Below are 17,440 nucleotides of genomic sequence, written 5' to 3'. Positions count from 1 at the left end.
GAACAATAGAAAAGTACTATATCATTCCTATCTCCGAACAATTTACTAGGGGAAAGAACAAATATGATTTTAGAGTGTGAATCTTAATTCCAAACAGTTTCAATACTAACTTAGATAATATATTCTGCTCTCTACGCTTTCTCTTCTTCTTCACTCTATAAACTTTAAGAAGAAAATTGCATATGGAGAAAAGACAAAAAAAATATTCATGTAGTCGCTTTTCTCCACAATTGTATCTGCCTGATGTCTGATGCTTTTCAAAATCCCCAACCACTAACACCTTCAAAACGGACATTAACTGACACTGTTGTTTTTCCCTATATAATCCTTACTATTTTTCCGAGACGTCGTCGTGTTGTGTATTTAGCTTGCCACAACCTCATACATGGTCCTAAAAGTTAAAGTTGAAGAAAATACTAAAGATAAATGAACAAGCTGACGCAGTGTCATTCGCACCGTGAATCCCCCCATGGGAACATACTAAAGTCTGGTTCCAAATAGGCTTAATTTCCTTCTATTTCTTTGTATTTCTGCCTCGTAGGGGTAGGGGTGTTCAAACCAAAGGCACCTTTAAACCAAAATTCAAATCACACATCTTACAATACTAAGACACTCAGCAGTGAAAGGGTGTCTGCTGGTAAAAAATTCCAAACAATCCTAAAAGTACTTCACTACTAAACGTGCTTTTAAACAGAGCCGTTATTTTTCCCTCTATAATCAGTATTGTGTTTTCTGCGAACATGTAGTCTATTTAGATGGTTGTCATGTGCACATGAGTTGCTAAAGCGTTTTCAGTTGGGCATATGTCGAAAAGCAAAGAATTAGCCCTTTGAAAACCATCAGAACTGTCACACAAAAATAACATTTACCTATCTCACCAACTGACCAAACATAGGGCTTTTCCTTATGTATTATGTATTGTCGTGTTTTTTTGTAGCATACTTGTGAAAACAGCCACCACTGTTGTAAATGATACTTTAAAGAGCATTATTTCATTTTTACAGTTGAAGGACAACCTGGACTGCCGTATATTACAGCTGTTTTACAATCAGCCAAAATTTTCTTAACAAACGTATGTTAAGAACAACTCCCATAGTGAAATTGAAGGAAAACAAAGTGAAAACGCCCCTGCCATAGAGGAGCTAAAGAATCAACAATAAACGACTGCATGGATAGCTTGATGCACGAATGCATTGCGGACATGTTTGTCTCCAACCAAGAGAAAGTTCCAAACAAGAAGGGCAAAGCCCATACGACTCACATGCTTTACACATTTTTCCTACCAAAATACATGTGACCTTGACCCAAGGTCAAGGTCATCCAAGGTCATGCAACACAAAGCTGTTAATTCAAGACATAGGAAGTACAATGGTGCTTATTGGCTCTTTCTACCATGAGATATGGTCACTTTTAGTGGTTCACTACCTTATTTTGGTCACATTTCATAAGGGTCAAAGTGACCTTGACCTTGATCATATGTGACCAAATGTGTCTCATGATGAAAGCATAACATGTGCCCCACATAATTTTTAAGTTTGAAACAGTTATCTTCCATAGTTCAGGGTCAAGGTCACTTCAAAATATGTATACAATCCAACTTTGAAGAGCTCCTGTGACCTTGACCTTGAAGCAAGGTAAACCAAACTGGTATCAAAAGATGGGGCTTACTTTGCCCTATATATCATATATAGGTGAGGTATTGAATCTCAAAAACTTCAGAGAAAATGTGAAAAATGTGAAAAATAGCTGTTTTTTAGGCAACATTTATGGCCCCTGCGTCCTTGACCTTGAAGCAAGGTCAAGATGCTATGTATGTTTTTTGGGGCCTTGTCATCATACACCATCTTGCCAAATTTGGTACTGATAGACTGAATAGTGTCCAAGAAATATTCAACGTTAAAGTTTTCCGGACGGACGGACGGACGGACGACTCGGGTGAGTACATAGACTCACTTTTGCTTCGCATGTGAGTCAAAAATCCCTTTTGTGCTTCTTATTATACAGTGACGTCAAAGACAGCCTTTTCTGCTGTTCATACATTCAGGGGTTATGGTTACACTAAACGACGTAGTTGTAGCCATACTGCCATCCAGATTTATTTTTTCCTTGCGAGCAGTCACAGGGTGTTTGTGCTGTCTGCCAACCGTCAGACGACCCCGCCCAAGTCTGTTAAGGGACCGTTTGACCGTTATAGAACGCGTCTTTTTGATTTTTTAGCACATTTGGAAACGGTTGATTTTTATCCCTACCATTGTTTCCAAACATTATATAGGAATGTTTTGTGAACAACGGATAATAGCCGCTACTCGCATGTGTAGCAAAAGTGAGCGTACATACTCACCCTGGTCGTACAGCCGTTGTCCGTTGCCCGTCTTCATCTGTCTGTACAAATCATTACCTTTGGATTTTTCTCGAACGCTATGAAGTGAAGAAACACCAAATGTTGCAAAATGTTGTATGACCCCAAGAGCTCAAAAAAGATACTTGAGAACCTTGACCTTACCTTAAGGTCAAGGTCACAGGGACAATGAATGTGGTCTAAAAACTGCAAAATTTCACATTGTGCCAGTTTTCTGGAAAACAAATTAAAAACAGCGGGCTTAGTTTTGTATGGTATACAAGAAAAAGAAAGCCTTATCTTCTGATACCATTTTGGTTGACCTCGCTTCAATGTCAAGGTCACAGGAGTCCTTCAAAGTTGAATTGTATACATGTTTTGAAGTTTTCTTGACCCTGAACTATGAAAAAAATCTTTCAAACTTCATAATTGTGTGGGGCACATGTTATATACTGATATTGAGCCACATTTAGTCACATATCATCAAGGTCAAGGTCACTTTGTCCCTTATGAAATGTGACTGAAACGGGCAATTGAATCACTAAAAGTGACAATGTCTCTTTGTAGAAAGTGCCAATAAGTATGTTTATGCTTCCTATGTCTTGAATTGATAGCCTTGTGATGTGTGACCTTTGATGATCTTGACCTTGGCCAAAGGTCATGTGTAATTTGGTAGGAAAAATCTGTAAACCAGTTCTAATAGTGTACAATGTCCTTGCCAGCTTCAGTTGTTAGACCTTCACCTTCAAGGTCACCTGAAGGTCAAGGTCACTTTAAGACAAAGGTCAAGCATGAGAGTCGCATGGGCTTTGCTTTGTTAAGATTTTTTACCAAGACACATGGATTTCTTTACTCGGCTTGGTCACATTTTTCATAGGGGTCAATGTGACCTTGACCCTAACGATATGTGACCAGATGTGGCTCACTATGAAATTCTAACAAACGCCCCACTCAGTGTTTAAGTTTGTAAGAGATATCGTCCATAGTAAAGTTAAAGGGGCAAGCTCACATCAAAATATGTCTACAATTCAACTTTGAAGGGCTCCTCTGACCTTGACATTGAAGCGAGGTCAACCAAAATGGTATCAGAAGATAAGGCTTTCTTTTTCGTGTATACCATACAAAACTAAGCCCGCTGTTTTTAATTTGTTTTCCAGAAAACTGGCACAATGTGAAATTTTGCAGTTTTTAGACCACATTAATTCTCCCTGTGACCTTGACCTTATGGTAAGGTCAAGGTTCTCAAGTATCTTTTTTGAGCTCTTGGGGTCATACAACATTTTGCAACATTTGGTGTTTCTTCACTTCATAGCGTTGGAGAAATATCCAAAGGTAATGATTTGTACAGACAGATAAAGACGGGCAACGGACAACGGCTGGACGACCAGGGTGAGTATGTACGCTCACTTTTGCTACACATGCGAGTAGCGGCTATTATCCGTTGTTCACAAAACATTCCTATATAATGTTTGGAAACAATGGTAGGGATAAAAATCAACCGTTTCCAACTGTGCCAAAAAATCAAAAAGACGCGTTCTATAACGGTCAAACGGTCCCTTAACAGACTTGGGCGGGGTCATCTAACGGTTGGCAGACAGCACAAACACCCTGTGACTGCTCGCAAGGAAAAAATAAATCTGGATGGCAGTATGGCTACAACTACGTCGTTTAGTGTAACCATAACCCCTGAATGTATGAACAGCAGAAAAGGCTGTCTTTGACGTCACTGTATAATAAGAAGCACAAAAGGGATTTTTTGGAACTTTCTCTTGGTTGGAGACAAACATGTCCGCAATGCATTCGTGCATCAAGCTATCCATGCAGTCGTTTATTGTTGATTCTTTAGCTCCTCTATGGCAGGGGGATTTTCACTTTGTTTTCCTTCAATTTCACTATGGGAGTTGTTCTTAACATACATTTGTTAAGAAAATTTTGGCTGATTGTAAAACAGCTGTAGTATACGGCAGTCCAGGTTGTCCTTCAACTGTAAAAATGAAATAATGCTCTTTAAAGTATCATTTACAACAGTGGTGGCTGTTTTCACAAGTATGCTACAAAAAACACGACAATACATAATACATAAGGAAAAGCCCTATGTTTGGTCAGTTGGTGAGATAGGTAAATGTTATTTTTGTGTGACAGTTCTGATGGTTTTCAAAGGGCTAATTCTTTGCTTTTCGACATATGCCCAACTGAAAACGCTTTAGCAACTCATGTGCACATGACAACCATCTAAATAGACTACATGATCGCAGAAAACACAATACTGATTATAGAGGGAAAAATAACGGCTCTGTTTAAAAGCACGTTTAGTAGTGAAGTACTTTTAGGATTGTTTGGAATTTTTTACCAGCAGACACCCTTTCACTGCTGAGTGTCTTAGTATTGTAAGATGTGTGATTTGAATTTTGGTTTAAAGGTGCCTTTGGTTTGAACACCCCTACCCCTACGAGGCAGAAATACAAAGAAATAGAAGGAAATTAAGCCTATTTGGAACCAGACTTTAGTATGTTCCCATGGGGGGATTCACGGTGCGAATGACACTGCGTCAGCTTGTTCATTTATCTTTAGTATTTTCTTCAACTTTAACTTTTAGGACCATGTATGAGGTTGTGGCAAGCTAAATACACAACACGACGACGTCTCGGAAAAATAGTAAGGATTATATAAGGAAAAACAACAGTGTCAGTTAATGTCCGTTTTGAAGGTGTTAGTGGTTGGGGATTTTGAAAAGCATCAGACATCAGGCAGATACAATCCTTTCTGCGTGTTCTGGTGCAGAAAGAGTTTTCAGTTTATACATTGGGGTGACCAGTAGATACCGTTTTACAACCATAGCCCCAAACGACATTTACAGAGCCCAAAGAAGGATTAGGGTCAATTTCAAAGCCACTTTTCCATATGAAGCGCCAACTTTATATGAAAATGTGTTTAATAAACATCAAAGGACTGAGGTTGAACTTTCTGATAAGAGACATTTTAAACCTAGTCATTGTCACTTCAACGTTCCCTTCACTAAAGTGGCTAAGATGCCTGGACTATTAGTAATGCCTCAGTCTCAAGTGCTTTAATGTCTGCGAACGTCACGATCATATAAAGCTGTCCGCAGTTTTGGGCCGGCGTTGTAATTTAAACGAGACCAAGAGCTCGAAGTTCATTGTGAAAGTTTCAGACCCTGTTTTAGGCCAAATGGAAATATATGTTGGTTTAGGGTAACGTGACCAAAAAAGATAGGATTTGTAGGTCGGCTTTTTTCTTCTGTTTTTTTTTCTCTTAAATTTAGTTGATTTTAAAGAAGGTTACTTCCCTTAGTCTCGGTATTGTTCGCAAAATGTGCCAAAAGTTTAGTTTTTTTGAGAAATGACAAAAAAGTTTTAGGGTCGGCGGGAAAAAATAGGGTCGGTCGGGTTACCCTAAACCAACAAGTATTTGTATTTGGCCTTACTAAACTAGGGCCAATCGTGCCGCTCTCTTTTTACTGTACAGAACCCGTGTGAGAGGTGAGTGTCGGCGTGACACGGCGTAAGTAGAACGAATTACGGACCCTTGTCAGACTTCAAAAGATCTTTTGCTCGTTCGACTCGCTTTCGATGCTGCGGTGATTGATTGATTTTCCATTTCTGTTTTATTTTTGGGGATGTATTTCTTAGCCAGCACAATTGCGAGTTTTAGATTCTTTTCAGCATTTTGTTTTTATTATGATGCGATTTTTACAAACTGCTAGATCTCTCTCTGTCTCTGTCTCTCAGTCTCTGTCTATCTGTCTGTTTGTCTGTCTGTCTTTCTGTCTCTCTGTCTGTCTCTGTCTGTCTGTCTGTCTCTGTCTGTCTGTCTGTCTGTCTCTGTCTGCCTGTTTGTCTCAATGTGTCTGTCTCTCTGCGGCTCGGTCTATCTTTCTCTGTCTCTCTCTTTCTCTGTCTCTTTCTCTCTCTCTCTCAATAATCTCATTGGAGCATTGAGCATTTTAATTGTCTTGATAATGGTGCGGTTCTTAATACTGCTAACTTTCTCTCTCTCTCCCCCCTCTCTCCCTCTCTGACTGTGTACGTGTGTGTGTGTGTGTGTGTGTGTGTGTGTGTGTGTGTGTGTGTGTGTGTGTGTGTGTGTGTGTGTGTGTGTGTGTGTGTGTGTGTGTGTGTGTGTGTGTGTGTGTGTATAACGATTTACGGACCACAGGTTAGACTTCAAAAGATCTTTGCTTGTTGGGCTCGCTTTCGTTCCTAACATGATACTCTTTGTTGACATGTTTAAGTCAGCATTACTGTGAGTCTTATATTTAAAAAAAAAATCTCTTACACATTTTGTCTTTTAACATTCTCTCGGATGACCGCCGGGGTTCTTGAAATAAGAAACATCCACATCCAACCAACCAACCAACTTGCTTACAGAATTTGTTTTGTGCTTTGTTGAATCACTTTGTTTGTTTTGTCCTTGTTCCTTTTATCTCTGTCTTTCTCCCTATCTGTGTGTCTCACCGTTTCAGTTTCACCTCCCTTGGCACCCCCCCTCCCCCGCCCTCAGATGACCGGTTTTGATTTATTCCATTTCGTCTTGATTTTTTTCCACTTACAACTGTTCTAATTACCTTACCGCTTCTTTTGGAAAATAATGAATTTAATTGAAAATGATATAGGCTGTCAGAAGTGGTGGTGCCGGAATCTACATAAAGTACCCAGGAGGTCGAGAAGAAGAACACATCTCCCTTGCTACCGGCCTCTACTCCACCAACTGCAAGGCTGAAGCAGTAGCGCTCCAGACAGGTGCAGCCCACATTGAGCACAGTCCACTCTCCCCCAACAACGTTGTGTTCTTCAGCGACGCAAAGTCAGTCATGCAGGCCTTAGACACTGCCAGAGACAAAGAACTGAATGACCTGTCATCCGCCTTGACCTCCCTGTGCAGAGCCCACACAGTCGTGCTGCAATGGGTCCCCTCTCACTGCAACAGTCTAGGCAACGAAGCCGCAGATACTCTGGCAAAGGAGGGCACTACGAAGGACCAGAATGACAGATCAACCACCTTCAAAGAAGCCAAGACCATCATCAAGGCCAAGCAACACAAAAAGTGGTTGCAGCAGCACCCACACTACAACAGAAACGACACCTTTCACCTGCTCACAAGGTCTGAGCAGGTCCTCATATTCAGGCTGCGGACAGGCCACAACCGAATGAACCACCATCTTTTCACCAAGTTCAGAATTGGCCAGTCAGACCAGTGCCCTTGTCCAACAGGCAGCATGACAACGGAACACCTGCTGCAGACTTGCCCACTACACGATGGCCTCAGGAGCCAGATATGGGCGGAGGCGACCACGGTGGCAAGGGAAGCTCTATGGCAGTCTGGACGACCTACAGCGCACGGCAACATTTGCGCGGAGAACCGGCGTTTCCATCTGAGTGATCGACAAGAAGAAGATATAGAATTACCATGAACGTATCTTTTTGCTACAGTCACCAGATAACTCGCAACAAAACAGCAAAATTGCTTTTTTTTTTACTTGAAATGTAGGGCTTCGGTGTTGAAGTTTGTGATCGATTTGCGTTGAAAAAAATAAATAAAAAAAATTCGAAGCAAAATAGAATGGAAAGGCACTTGTCAAGGCTAGCGTTAAACTTAAAGGCACTTGTCAAGGCTAGCGTTAAACTTAAAGGCACACTCCTTCCCTTGAGATCAGTATGGCTCACCATCTCAGATCTGCCCAGGATGAAACTAAACTTGGCCACCCTTGGTACCCTTATTTGAGCGGCGGTCACGTGATCCCTGTAAAAGAAACCTTTAATCCAAAAGGTGATCATGATAGTTAAGTGAACGGCCTTAACTGGCATATAAAGTTTTAATGAAATGACACTGGAATTAATGCTTTAATTCGGGTGCAAAATTTGTTGCAATAATGTTTGGCCAAGTTTATATATATATATCCCTCCACTTGGACGTATATCAAAAATCAACATCCTGACTGCAAGAGCAGGAATCTTGAACAACGCGATTTCTTAAAAAGCCACAAGTGGCTTTCGAGACATTAATTCATAAAGAGATTCCAATTCTGTTGGTTAAAAAAAAAATAAATAAATAAATAAACACACGCTTCCCGATCAGCACAGAAAGAGGTGAGGCCCTTGAATTGTATTAGTTCGAGTTTGGGATGAAAGTCTCTTGCTCATTTAAATGCTTGTTATTCTCTAAGGTGCCAGGAGAATGGTTCCGCAAAATGCTCACTAACTCTTGTTGCCAGGCATGGGAATTGATCGAAAGTAAAATCTTGGAAAACTAGGGATGTCCGGGAGCCTTTTTTGTCGGAAGAGGATTTTTATTTTCTCGGAAATGTGCAGGTTTTCTCGGAAATCCGAGGAGAATTCCCATACCTGTGTTGCACACGTCGTATTCATTTAAAGCTTACTTCCCTTCCGAGTTGTAGTAGCTCAAGTTGAAGAATGCTCTTGTCCCATGTGGAAAGCATGCACGGGTATGCGTTGGCTGACATGATGAGTTACATTAAGCAAGGAGACTTTAAACTTATCATCAATAAAGATCAAATTTATGTGTCATTTTCAATGCAAAAACACCGCCAAAAATGGCAGAAACCTTTCCTTGTTTGTTTTGTTTTTTTGTTTGCTTAACGCCCAGCCGACCACGAAGAGCCATGTCAGGGCGGTGCTGCTTTGACATTTTAACGTGCGCCACACACAAGACAGAAGTCGCAGCACAGGCTTCATGTCTCACCCAGTCACATTATTCTGACACCGGACCAACCAGTCCTAGCACTAACCCCATAATGCCAGACGCCAGGCGGAGCAGCCACTAGATTGCCAATTTTAAAGTCTTAGGTATGACCCGGCCGGGGTTCGAACCCACGACCTCCCGATCACGGGGCGGACGCAACCTTTCCTTGCACTCATTCAAAAAGGTCATGAATATTCAGAGTGTGATGTCATTTGTGTTTTTTGCGATCTTGTTTCTCAATTGTATGACCTTGGCGAACCAAGATTCTAACAACGACAAGAGTTAACCCGCGCAATAAGGAAGCTAATAGTTCTTCAGTTTTTGAATTTCTCTTTTTTTATGATTTTTGTGTGAGGTAATTCTTTACACAGGACGATCACGCATAGCCAAATAGGAACTTGTAGGAACTTTAAACACCAAGAACCAATCAACTTTAGACAGGATTATTTTGAATCATGTAGGTCGGTGTGATCGCAAGTTGTACGATTTCCCTAAAACGTCTTGACATTTTTTGGGGGGCTATTTCTAAACATCCTGTTGAGGAACACAATTTTGTTAACCAAGTGGTTTTTCTGGAGGAAAATATAAGAAAATAAAACCGCCGTCAACCCATTTCGTGCACGAATGTTTTGATGCGGCTAAAATGAGCATCTTTAGATAAAGATGCCATGCTTTACATTTCTGACACTGACAAGGTCAGGGTTTGTGCATTAAAGGCACCCTCCTTCTGAAAACTAAATTGATACCGGTGTAACACGAAATTTTTACTCCACGAAAAATTTACTCCGGAGTAAATATTTCGTACGAAATTCTTACTCCGAGTACACTTTTCGTACGAGAAAAGAACTCCCCAAGGCACGAAAAAATTACTCCCTCCACGAAATATTTACTCCCCATTTTTTTCACTTTCAGTAAAAATCTCGTACGCAAAAATGGGATGCGGGGCGAAGGGATAATGCCAATAAGTGATCTTGCGTGCGCACACGAATGTCGCGCTACCCTCCTTCCACCCCTTCCACCACCAAGACTAACAGGGGACAAGGGAGTAAACATTTCGTACACCTGGCATGGGAAGTTAAATTGCTTGTGTTTGGGGTGAAGTAATTTATTCGCTATTTATTCGTCAGGGGAGTAACATTTTTGTACGAAATGTTTACTCGGAACTCACCTGTCTTGGGGAGTAATTTTCTCGTGCAATGGGGGAGTGCTTTTTTTCGTAAAGGGAGTAACATTTTCGTACGAAATGTTTACTCCGGAGTAAAAATCTCGTGGGAGTAATTTTCTCGTGTTACACCGGCATACTCCTTCTCGTGAAAACTGTTTGGCTCATTATCTCAAATGTGGTCAGACTTTTACACGGGAAAAGATCATTGCTCCACTTAGTCACATACCAACAATCAACTTCTTCTTCTTCTTCGTTCATGGGCTTAGACTCCCACGTTCACTCATGTTGGTTTTTTTTTGCACGAGTGGATTTGTACGTGTATGACCGTTTTTACCCCGCCATTCAGGCAGCACACGCCGATTTCGGGGGAGGCATGCTGGGTATTTTCGTGTTTCTATAACCCACCGAACTCTGACATGGGTTACAGGATAATTTCCGTGCCCACTTGGTCTTGTGCTTGCGTGTACACACCATGGGGGTTAAGTCACTAGCAGGTCTGCACATCAGTTGACCTGGGAGATCGGAAAAATCTCCACTCTTAACCCACCAGGCGGCAGCGACCGGGATTCGAACTCACGACCTCCCGATTAGGAGGCCGACGTCTTACCACCACGCCACTGTGCTGAGTTGACTTTAAAAACAAAATTAAATCAATGTATTAAAGAAAAACAGCAGTAGATTTTACGAAATTATTTAATTAAAACAATACCATGTATGCACACAGAGGATCCCAGGTTCACAAGGACAGTCTCAGAGCTTGGAAACATGATTACACGCATGCAGGAAAAAAACACACAAAAATGGGTAGCGCCGTATACTGTATGGCAGCTCGCTTTCCCATGGGAGAAAGCATCCCGAATTTACATGAGGCTAACCTCGCAGGACTATATGAATCTTATCTTTATCCTTATCCAGGCTGTTCAGTTTTGGTACGTGACCAAGTGGAGGGGTGATCTCATCCGAAGTAAAATCCTAGCCAGATATGGTGAACCGAACTGTTTTCACGAGAAGGAGTATAATAATAATGATAATAATGATAACAAGAAATTCCTCCGAGGTAGGAAAAACACACCCGTCAAAGGGAAATAACCTTCTCAGTTGGTGGCAGTGACTGAGTGAGAATGGTTATTTCCCTTTGACAATTAATTTGTCCCTGTATAAGTCCTTGTATAATTTTAATCCACCAATAACTCCCTAACCGTGTGTTTGACTGGTCCCAATTTTTGGAAGGACCGTCTCAGGAATGTATAGAACCTGTTCACCAAGTTTGGTGACGATCGGTCCGTTCATTCTTGAGATCTATATGCGAACACAAACACACAAACAAACAAACAAACAAACAAACACATCGACCGAAACCTATACACACCCCTATACCGGGGGTGTAATAATACTAATGAGAGCTTATATAGCGCGAACCACAGTAAACTATGCTCTCCGCGCTTTACATATTAACTATGAATAAAAAACATACTATTTAAACATCAAATACATATATACATCCTAACAAAAATGACATAACAATAAACTTACAGCAACACATTCTCCCCTGATGGACAATACGTAGAGTTTACATGCCGAGTCTCAGTGATTATTAAAAATAATTAGAAATTAGTGGATCATGAAAAATGCGAGATTCAGCGAGCTTTTTCATGACTGCGAACTGAGTTTAAATACCTGGTCCGTTTCAATGATTTCCTTATCACTGCTGTATATCTTTTTAATCAGGGACACCTCAAGGGATAAATACCTATTTCAATTCATCTTCCTGTTTTGATGGGTAGACTCCAGCCTTAAGTACAAAACATGTTAACAACTTGAGCTGCCTTGACCTGGATAGTGACGAAATGTTACAGTTTTAAGAAGAGGTTTTGATCCCCTATCATCGCCCACGTCGCGAAAAAATGCACATATTTTTTAAACAGCAGGCCTTTGCGCATGCGCGCGTGACGAATATAGCATCTTCTTTGCTCTTGCTTGGCACCAGCTCTCATCTAATTCGTTGCAGTGTAGCTGCAAATAGTTTACATTCAGACACGAATTCTTCGCGCAGATTAGTTTGATCGTGAGTTCAGCCGAGAAACGTGCTTCTTAAACATGGATGAATTTAAGGTTTCTGATTCGGATATTTGTTCAGTTTTTGAGATGACGGAGAAGGGAAAACGATTATTTGAAGACGGATGCAAGTTTTGATGGGGAGTTTTTTTTATATTTTATTCCCCAAACTCATGTTTCTGATTGAGATATGAGTACAATGTCTAGAAAAATACGCCTCTCTGAAAATGGAGTCTGACTGACTAAATTGCGAGGGGGGGCGGGGGGGACGTCGGGTGAGTTGGAGGGCATACTCGTGCAAATAGAAAACAAACACGCGATAGTGTGTAGGAGAAAGAAAAAGGTTACATAGTTTCTTTTAAATGTTAGCAAAGTAATATAAGTAATTGAAGAGCAAGACGGATAGTGAATTTTTATATTTTAACTTAAACATACGTTTCTGAATGACATATGATATACTTGTACTATTACTGGAGAAAGTTATATCGCGGCACAAATAATATGCAGTGCGTCGTCTGTTCCGCTCAAACTGCGCAGGTATATTCTGCCCATAACGGTCATATATTCACCTTCCCTGAGCTGCCTGCAATATACTACGCCTATAATACAACGTTGTCAAAATGCGACATATAATACTGTAACGTTACTTCTGAAGACAAATTACCTCTACCATCATACTTCTTCCTCATATAATCTCTTCCCCCGCCAAATTATCCCTTTAATTAAGTCCCGGAAGAAATAGTCATATGTAGGTTCTCTGTCCGAATGTCTGATAGTCTTGTCTGACCACAAGGAAGATCTTCCGGTCCGAGATCCTAAACGGGTTACTTCTCTGAATAGCCAATCAGCTGTTCACTTTCATCTTGTGCTCGGTGGGCCGAGGGAATATTTGAGTGATTTAGTGTAATTGGTCAACCTGCGCCCCTCCCTCCCACACACACTTCCCCATCCCCCCGAGAGAGAGAGAGAGAGAGAGAGAGAGAGAGAGAGAGAGAGAGAGAGAGAGAGAGAGAGAGAGAGAGAGAGAGAGAGAGAATACGAATACGAATACGAAAGTTTATTCAGTTTTAGGCCAGAGCCCCTTCTGAAGGGTATGCGCCCATATACAACATAATCATAGTAAAACATTGCGTTTCATAAATGACCCCAGAGAGAGAGAGAGAGAGAGAGAGAGAGAGAGAGAGAGAGAGAGAGAGAGAGAGAGAGAGAGAGAGAGAGAGAGATGTAGTTGACACTCTTCTAAAGCCAGCATTCCCCTTTACCTGTTCCCAAAACAAGTACAACAACAACAACAACAACAACAACAACAACAACAACAACAACAACAACATCAACAACAATTACCTGCCCAACTCACTAATCTCCTACATTTCTGATTTACATCAGTCTCCAGCGTAAAACCGGGTGGGATGTAGTCGACTCCCCTTTGATTTCTTTGGCCAATACTCCCTTTCAATCCCCATCTCCTACCCAGCCCTTCCCACCCCACCTACCACCATCCCCAGCAAAAAAAGAGAGAAAAGAATTCACTGTCCAACCCAAGATACAGCATAAGTTGGGGGGGGGGGGGGGGTAAGACCGGGAGAAATGTAGTCGACTCCCACCACGACTACCCTCCCTTTTAAAAAATGGGAAAAAATGGGAAAAATGGGAAAAAATGGGAAAAAATGGGAAAAAATGGGAAAAATGGGAAAAAATGGGAAAAAATGGGAAAAAGGTCCTCTTACCTGCCCAACGCCCTGGTCCCCTAAGTACATCAAAGTCTGCAATGTGAAACCGGGAGGGATGTTGTCTACCCCTCCCATGATTCCCCACGCCAGCACCCCCTCGTGGAGCCACATGGAGGCAGCCATGCTGTTGTCCATGGCCGAGATGATGATTACTCCCCCTTGTTCGTCGAACAACACCAGGGGGCCTGACCCGTCGATACCCCCTTGGACGTCAGCGGTGGCTGGGGTCCATCTGGTTTAAACAAAACTGTATTCAAGTTTTATCATGACAGAAAACAATACATGGCTTTTAAGATGACTAACTCAAGCATATAATGCTTATCTTAAGTAATCCTGGTAAGTACATAACAAAGGTTAACATGATGGCGGACTGAATACATTAACTCATTTCTGACAACGATATCAAACAGAAAAACCTGATATGCAAACCAACAGAAAAGGGGGGGGGGTGGTAGTACAGAAGGTGGGAAAAAACAACAAGAAGAAGAAACAAAACAAGTCGCGTAAGGCGAAATTACAACATTTAGTCAAGCTGTCGAACTCACAGAACAAGAAATTACTCCGAGGTAGGAAAAACACCCCCGTCAAAGGGAAATAACCTTCTCAGTTGGTGGCAGTGACTGAGTGAGAATGGGTATTTCCCTTTGACCATTGAGATGTCCCTCTATAAGTCCTTGTATAATTTTAATCCACCAATAACTCCCTAACCGTGTGTTTGACTGGTCCTAATTTTTGTAAGGACCGTCTCAGGAATGTATATAACCTGTTCACCAAGTTTGGTGACGATCGGTCCGTTCATTCTTGAGATCTATATGCGAACACAAACACACAAACAAACAAACAAACAAACAAACAAACACATCGACCGAAACCTATACACACCCCTATACCGGGGGTGTAATGAAACTGAACGCAATGCAACGCAGCAAGACCGTATACTCGTAGCATCGTCAGTCCACCGCTCATGGCAAAGGCAGTGAAATTGACAAGAAGAGCGGGGTATTCGTTGCGCTAAGAAGGATAGCACGCTTTTCTGTACCTCTCTTCGTTTTAACTTTCTGAGCGTGTTTTTAATCCAAACATATCATATCTATATATTTTTGGAATCAGGAACCGACAAGGAATAAGATGAAAGTGTTTTTAAATTGATTTCGAAAAAAACATTTTGATAATAATTTTTATATATTTAATTTTCAGAGCTTGTTTTTAATCCGAATATAACATATTTATATGTTTTTGGAATCAGCAAATGATGGAGAATAAGATAAACGTAAATTTGGATCGTTTTATAAATTTTTATTTTTTTTTACAATTTTCAGATTTTTAATGACCAAAGTCATCAATTAATTTTTAAGCCACCAAGCTGAAATGCAATACCGAAGTCCGAGCTTCGTCGAAGATTACTTGACCAAAATTTCAACCAATTTGGTTGAAAAATGAGGGCGTGACAGTGCCGCCTCAACTTTCACGAAAAGCCGGATATGACGTCATCAAAGACATTTATCAAAAAAATGAAAAAAACGTTCGGGGATTTCATACCCAGGAACTCTCATGTCAAATTTCATAAAGATCGGTCCAGTAGTTTAGTCTGAATCGCTCTACACACACACACACACACGCACACACACACGCACGCACGCACACACACACACACATACACCACGACCCTCGTATCGATTCCCCCTCTATGTTAAAACATTTAGTCAAAACTTGACTAAATGTAATGACACGGGCACGAGAGAACAGAGATAAGCATAAGGGAAAAAGAAGAAGATGAAGAAGATTTGGAGCGCCAAATGTTTGGTAAGATTGGATCTGGGGTCCATCTGGTGTAGAGAGCAAATTGTAATAACATTTTGTAATGTATCTTATTTTTGTGTTTAACTGACAGAAATATTAGGAGGAGGGTTTGTTTTACCTAATGTGACGGCGTTTTGTCCTTTAGAAACGGTATGCCGTATGGTGTTTTTCATTCTCTTTGTGTTCTTTCTTCATCTTCTTCTGCGTTCACGGGGTAAAACCCCCACGCACACTCGTGTTTTAGCACAGGCGGGTTTGACGTGTATGGCTGTTTTTAATAATAATAATAATAATTCTCTTTATTTATATAGCGCCTTATCCGAAGTTCAAAGCGCTTTTATGCCGTGTGAGATGGAATTTTTTCACACAATATATCACGCATTCACATCGACCAGCAAACCTCAAGCCTGTTAGGCGAATGTTCACCTTTCGCGGCCTTTATTCCAAGTCACACGGGTATTTGATGGACATTTTTATCTATGCCTATACAATTTTGCCAGGAAAGACCCTTTTGTCAATCGTGGGATCTTTAACGTGCACACCCCAATATAGTGTACACGAAGGGACCTCGGTTTTTCGTCTCATCCGAAAGACTAGCACTTGAACCCACCATCTAGGTTAGGAAAGGGGGGAGAAAATAGCGGCCCGACCCAGGGTCGAACACGCAACCTCTCGATTCCGAGCGCAAGTGCGTTACCACTCGGCCACCCAGTCCATATCCGTCGATGGTGGTGATGATGATGATGGTGATAGTGTGTTGATGGAAATGACGTAATGGGCCTTTAGATAAAAGCAACAACTGTCCATTTCTTTACTTCTTTATTTATTTCTGTTATTGTAACCATTTCTATTCACACACCTTCCGTATCTCTTGCTCCTGTCGCCAAGCATGTAGCCAGCGAACTGCAGGAATCCCACACTTGTGTTGGTGACGCCTTCTTCAATGCGGAACGTCGGGAAACCTGTTGCCGTGAAGTTTGCGTTTTCCGCTCGGCTTCTGTTCAGCCCTTGTGGAAATGTCTGCACGACAAACAGCAAATAAGATGTACAGTCGAGCCTGCCTATAGCGACCACCCAAAGGGACCAGCCAAAAGTGGTCTTTATTGACAGGTTGTTGTTGTAGAAAGGTGAATTATGCAGAAAAAAACCACAATTTGTTCAGGGATCCTTTCGGGTCGCCCATATTTAATAAATTAATGTAATTATGGGTGGTCGTGACAGGGAGGTGTTGTTATAAAGTGGTCGTCAGAGCAGGCTCGGCTGTATTTCATTTTGGCTTTGTGGTGTGTTAGGTATACGGCCAGGTCTACAAGCCTGGTAGTAATTTATTCTCCTGGGGGTATAACCGCGTGCATTAGTTTTACTCTGCGTTTCCAGTTGGCAGTAAGGCCACAAAAAAAAAATAGGTGTGGTTACGGTAACATAGCCCAAAAAAACTTTTTTTTCTAATGTGTACAGGGAAATAAGTGTGCGACACGGGCGCTTTCGCTTTCATTGCGTTTTTTGCACTGGGTTTTTTTTTTTTTGTTGTTGACAAATGTAATAAAAATTTATAGGATCGGCCCCTAAAAATAGGGTAGGTCGGGTTACCGTAACCACACCTATTTTTTTTTTTTTAGGCCTAATAACACT

The 17,440-nt window shown here is 41.3% G+C and overlaps 1 protein-coding gene across 1 annotated transcript in view; it reads right to left on the bottom strand.

The window, feature by feature from the left end:
• The window catches only part of LOC138948463 (uncharacterized), an 86,246-nt gene that overhangs the window by 62,384 nt on the left and 6,422 nt on the right, over nt 1-17,440 (bottom strand). The window contains exons 5-6 of the mRNA XM_070320017.1: nt 16,668-16,828; nt 14,006-14,240 (exon numbers count right to left, since the gene is read on the bottom strand). Of these exons, the coding sequence (XP_070176118.1) occupies nt 14,006-14,240; nt 16,668-16,828 (396 nt within the window). The remainder of the gene's footprint in view (nt 1-14,005; nt 14,241-16,667; nt 16,829-17,440) is intronic.

The sequence above is a fragment of the Littorina saxatilis genome, linkage group LG15 (genome assembly GCF_037325665.1).
Source record: "Littorina saxatilis isolate snail1 linkage group LG15, US_GU_Lsax_2.0, whole genome shotgun sequence".
NCBI lineage: Eukaryota > Metazoa > Mollusca > Gastropoda > Littorinimorpha > Littorinidae > Littorina > Littorina saxatilis.
This window is presented reverse-complemented; position numbering and strand designations above follow the sequence as displayed.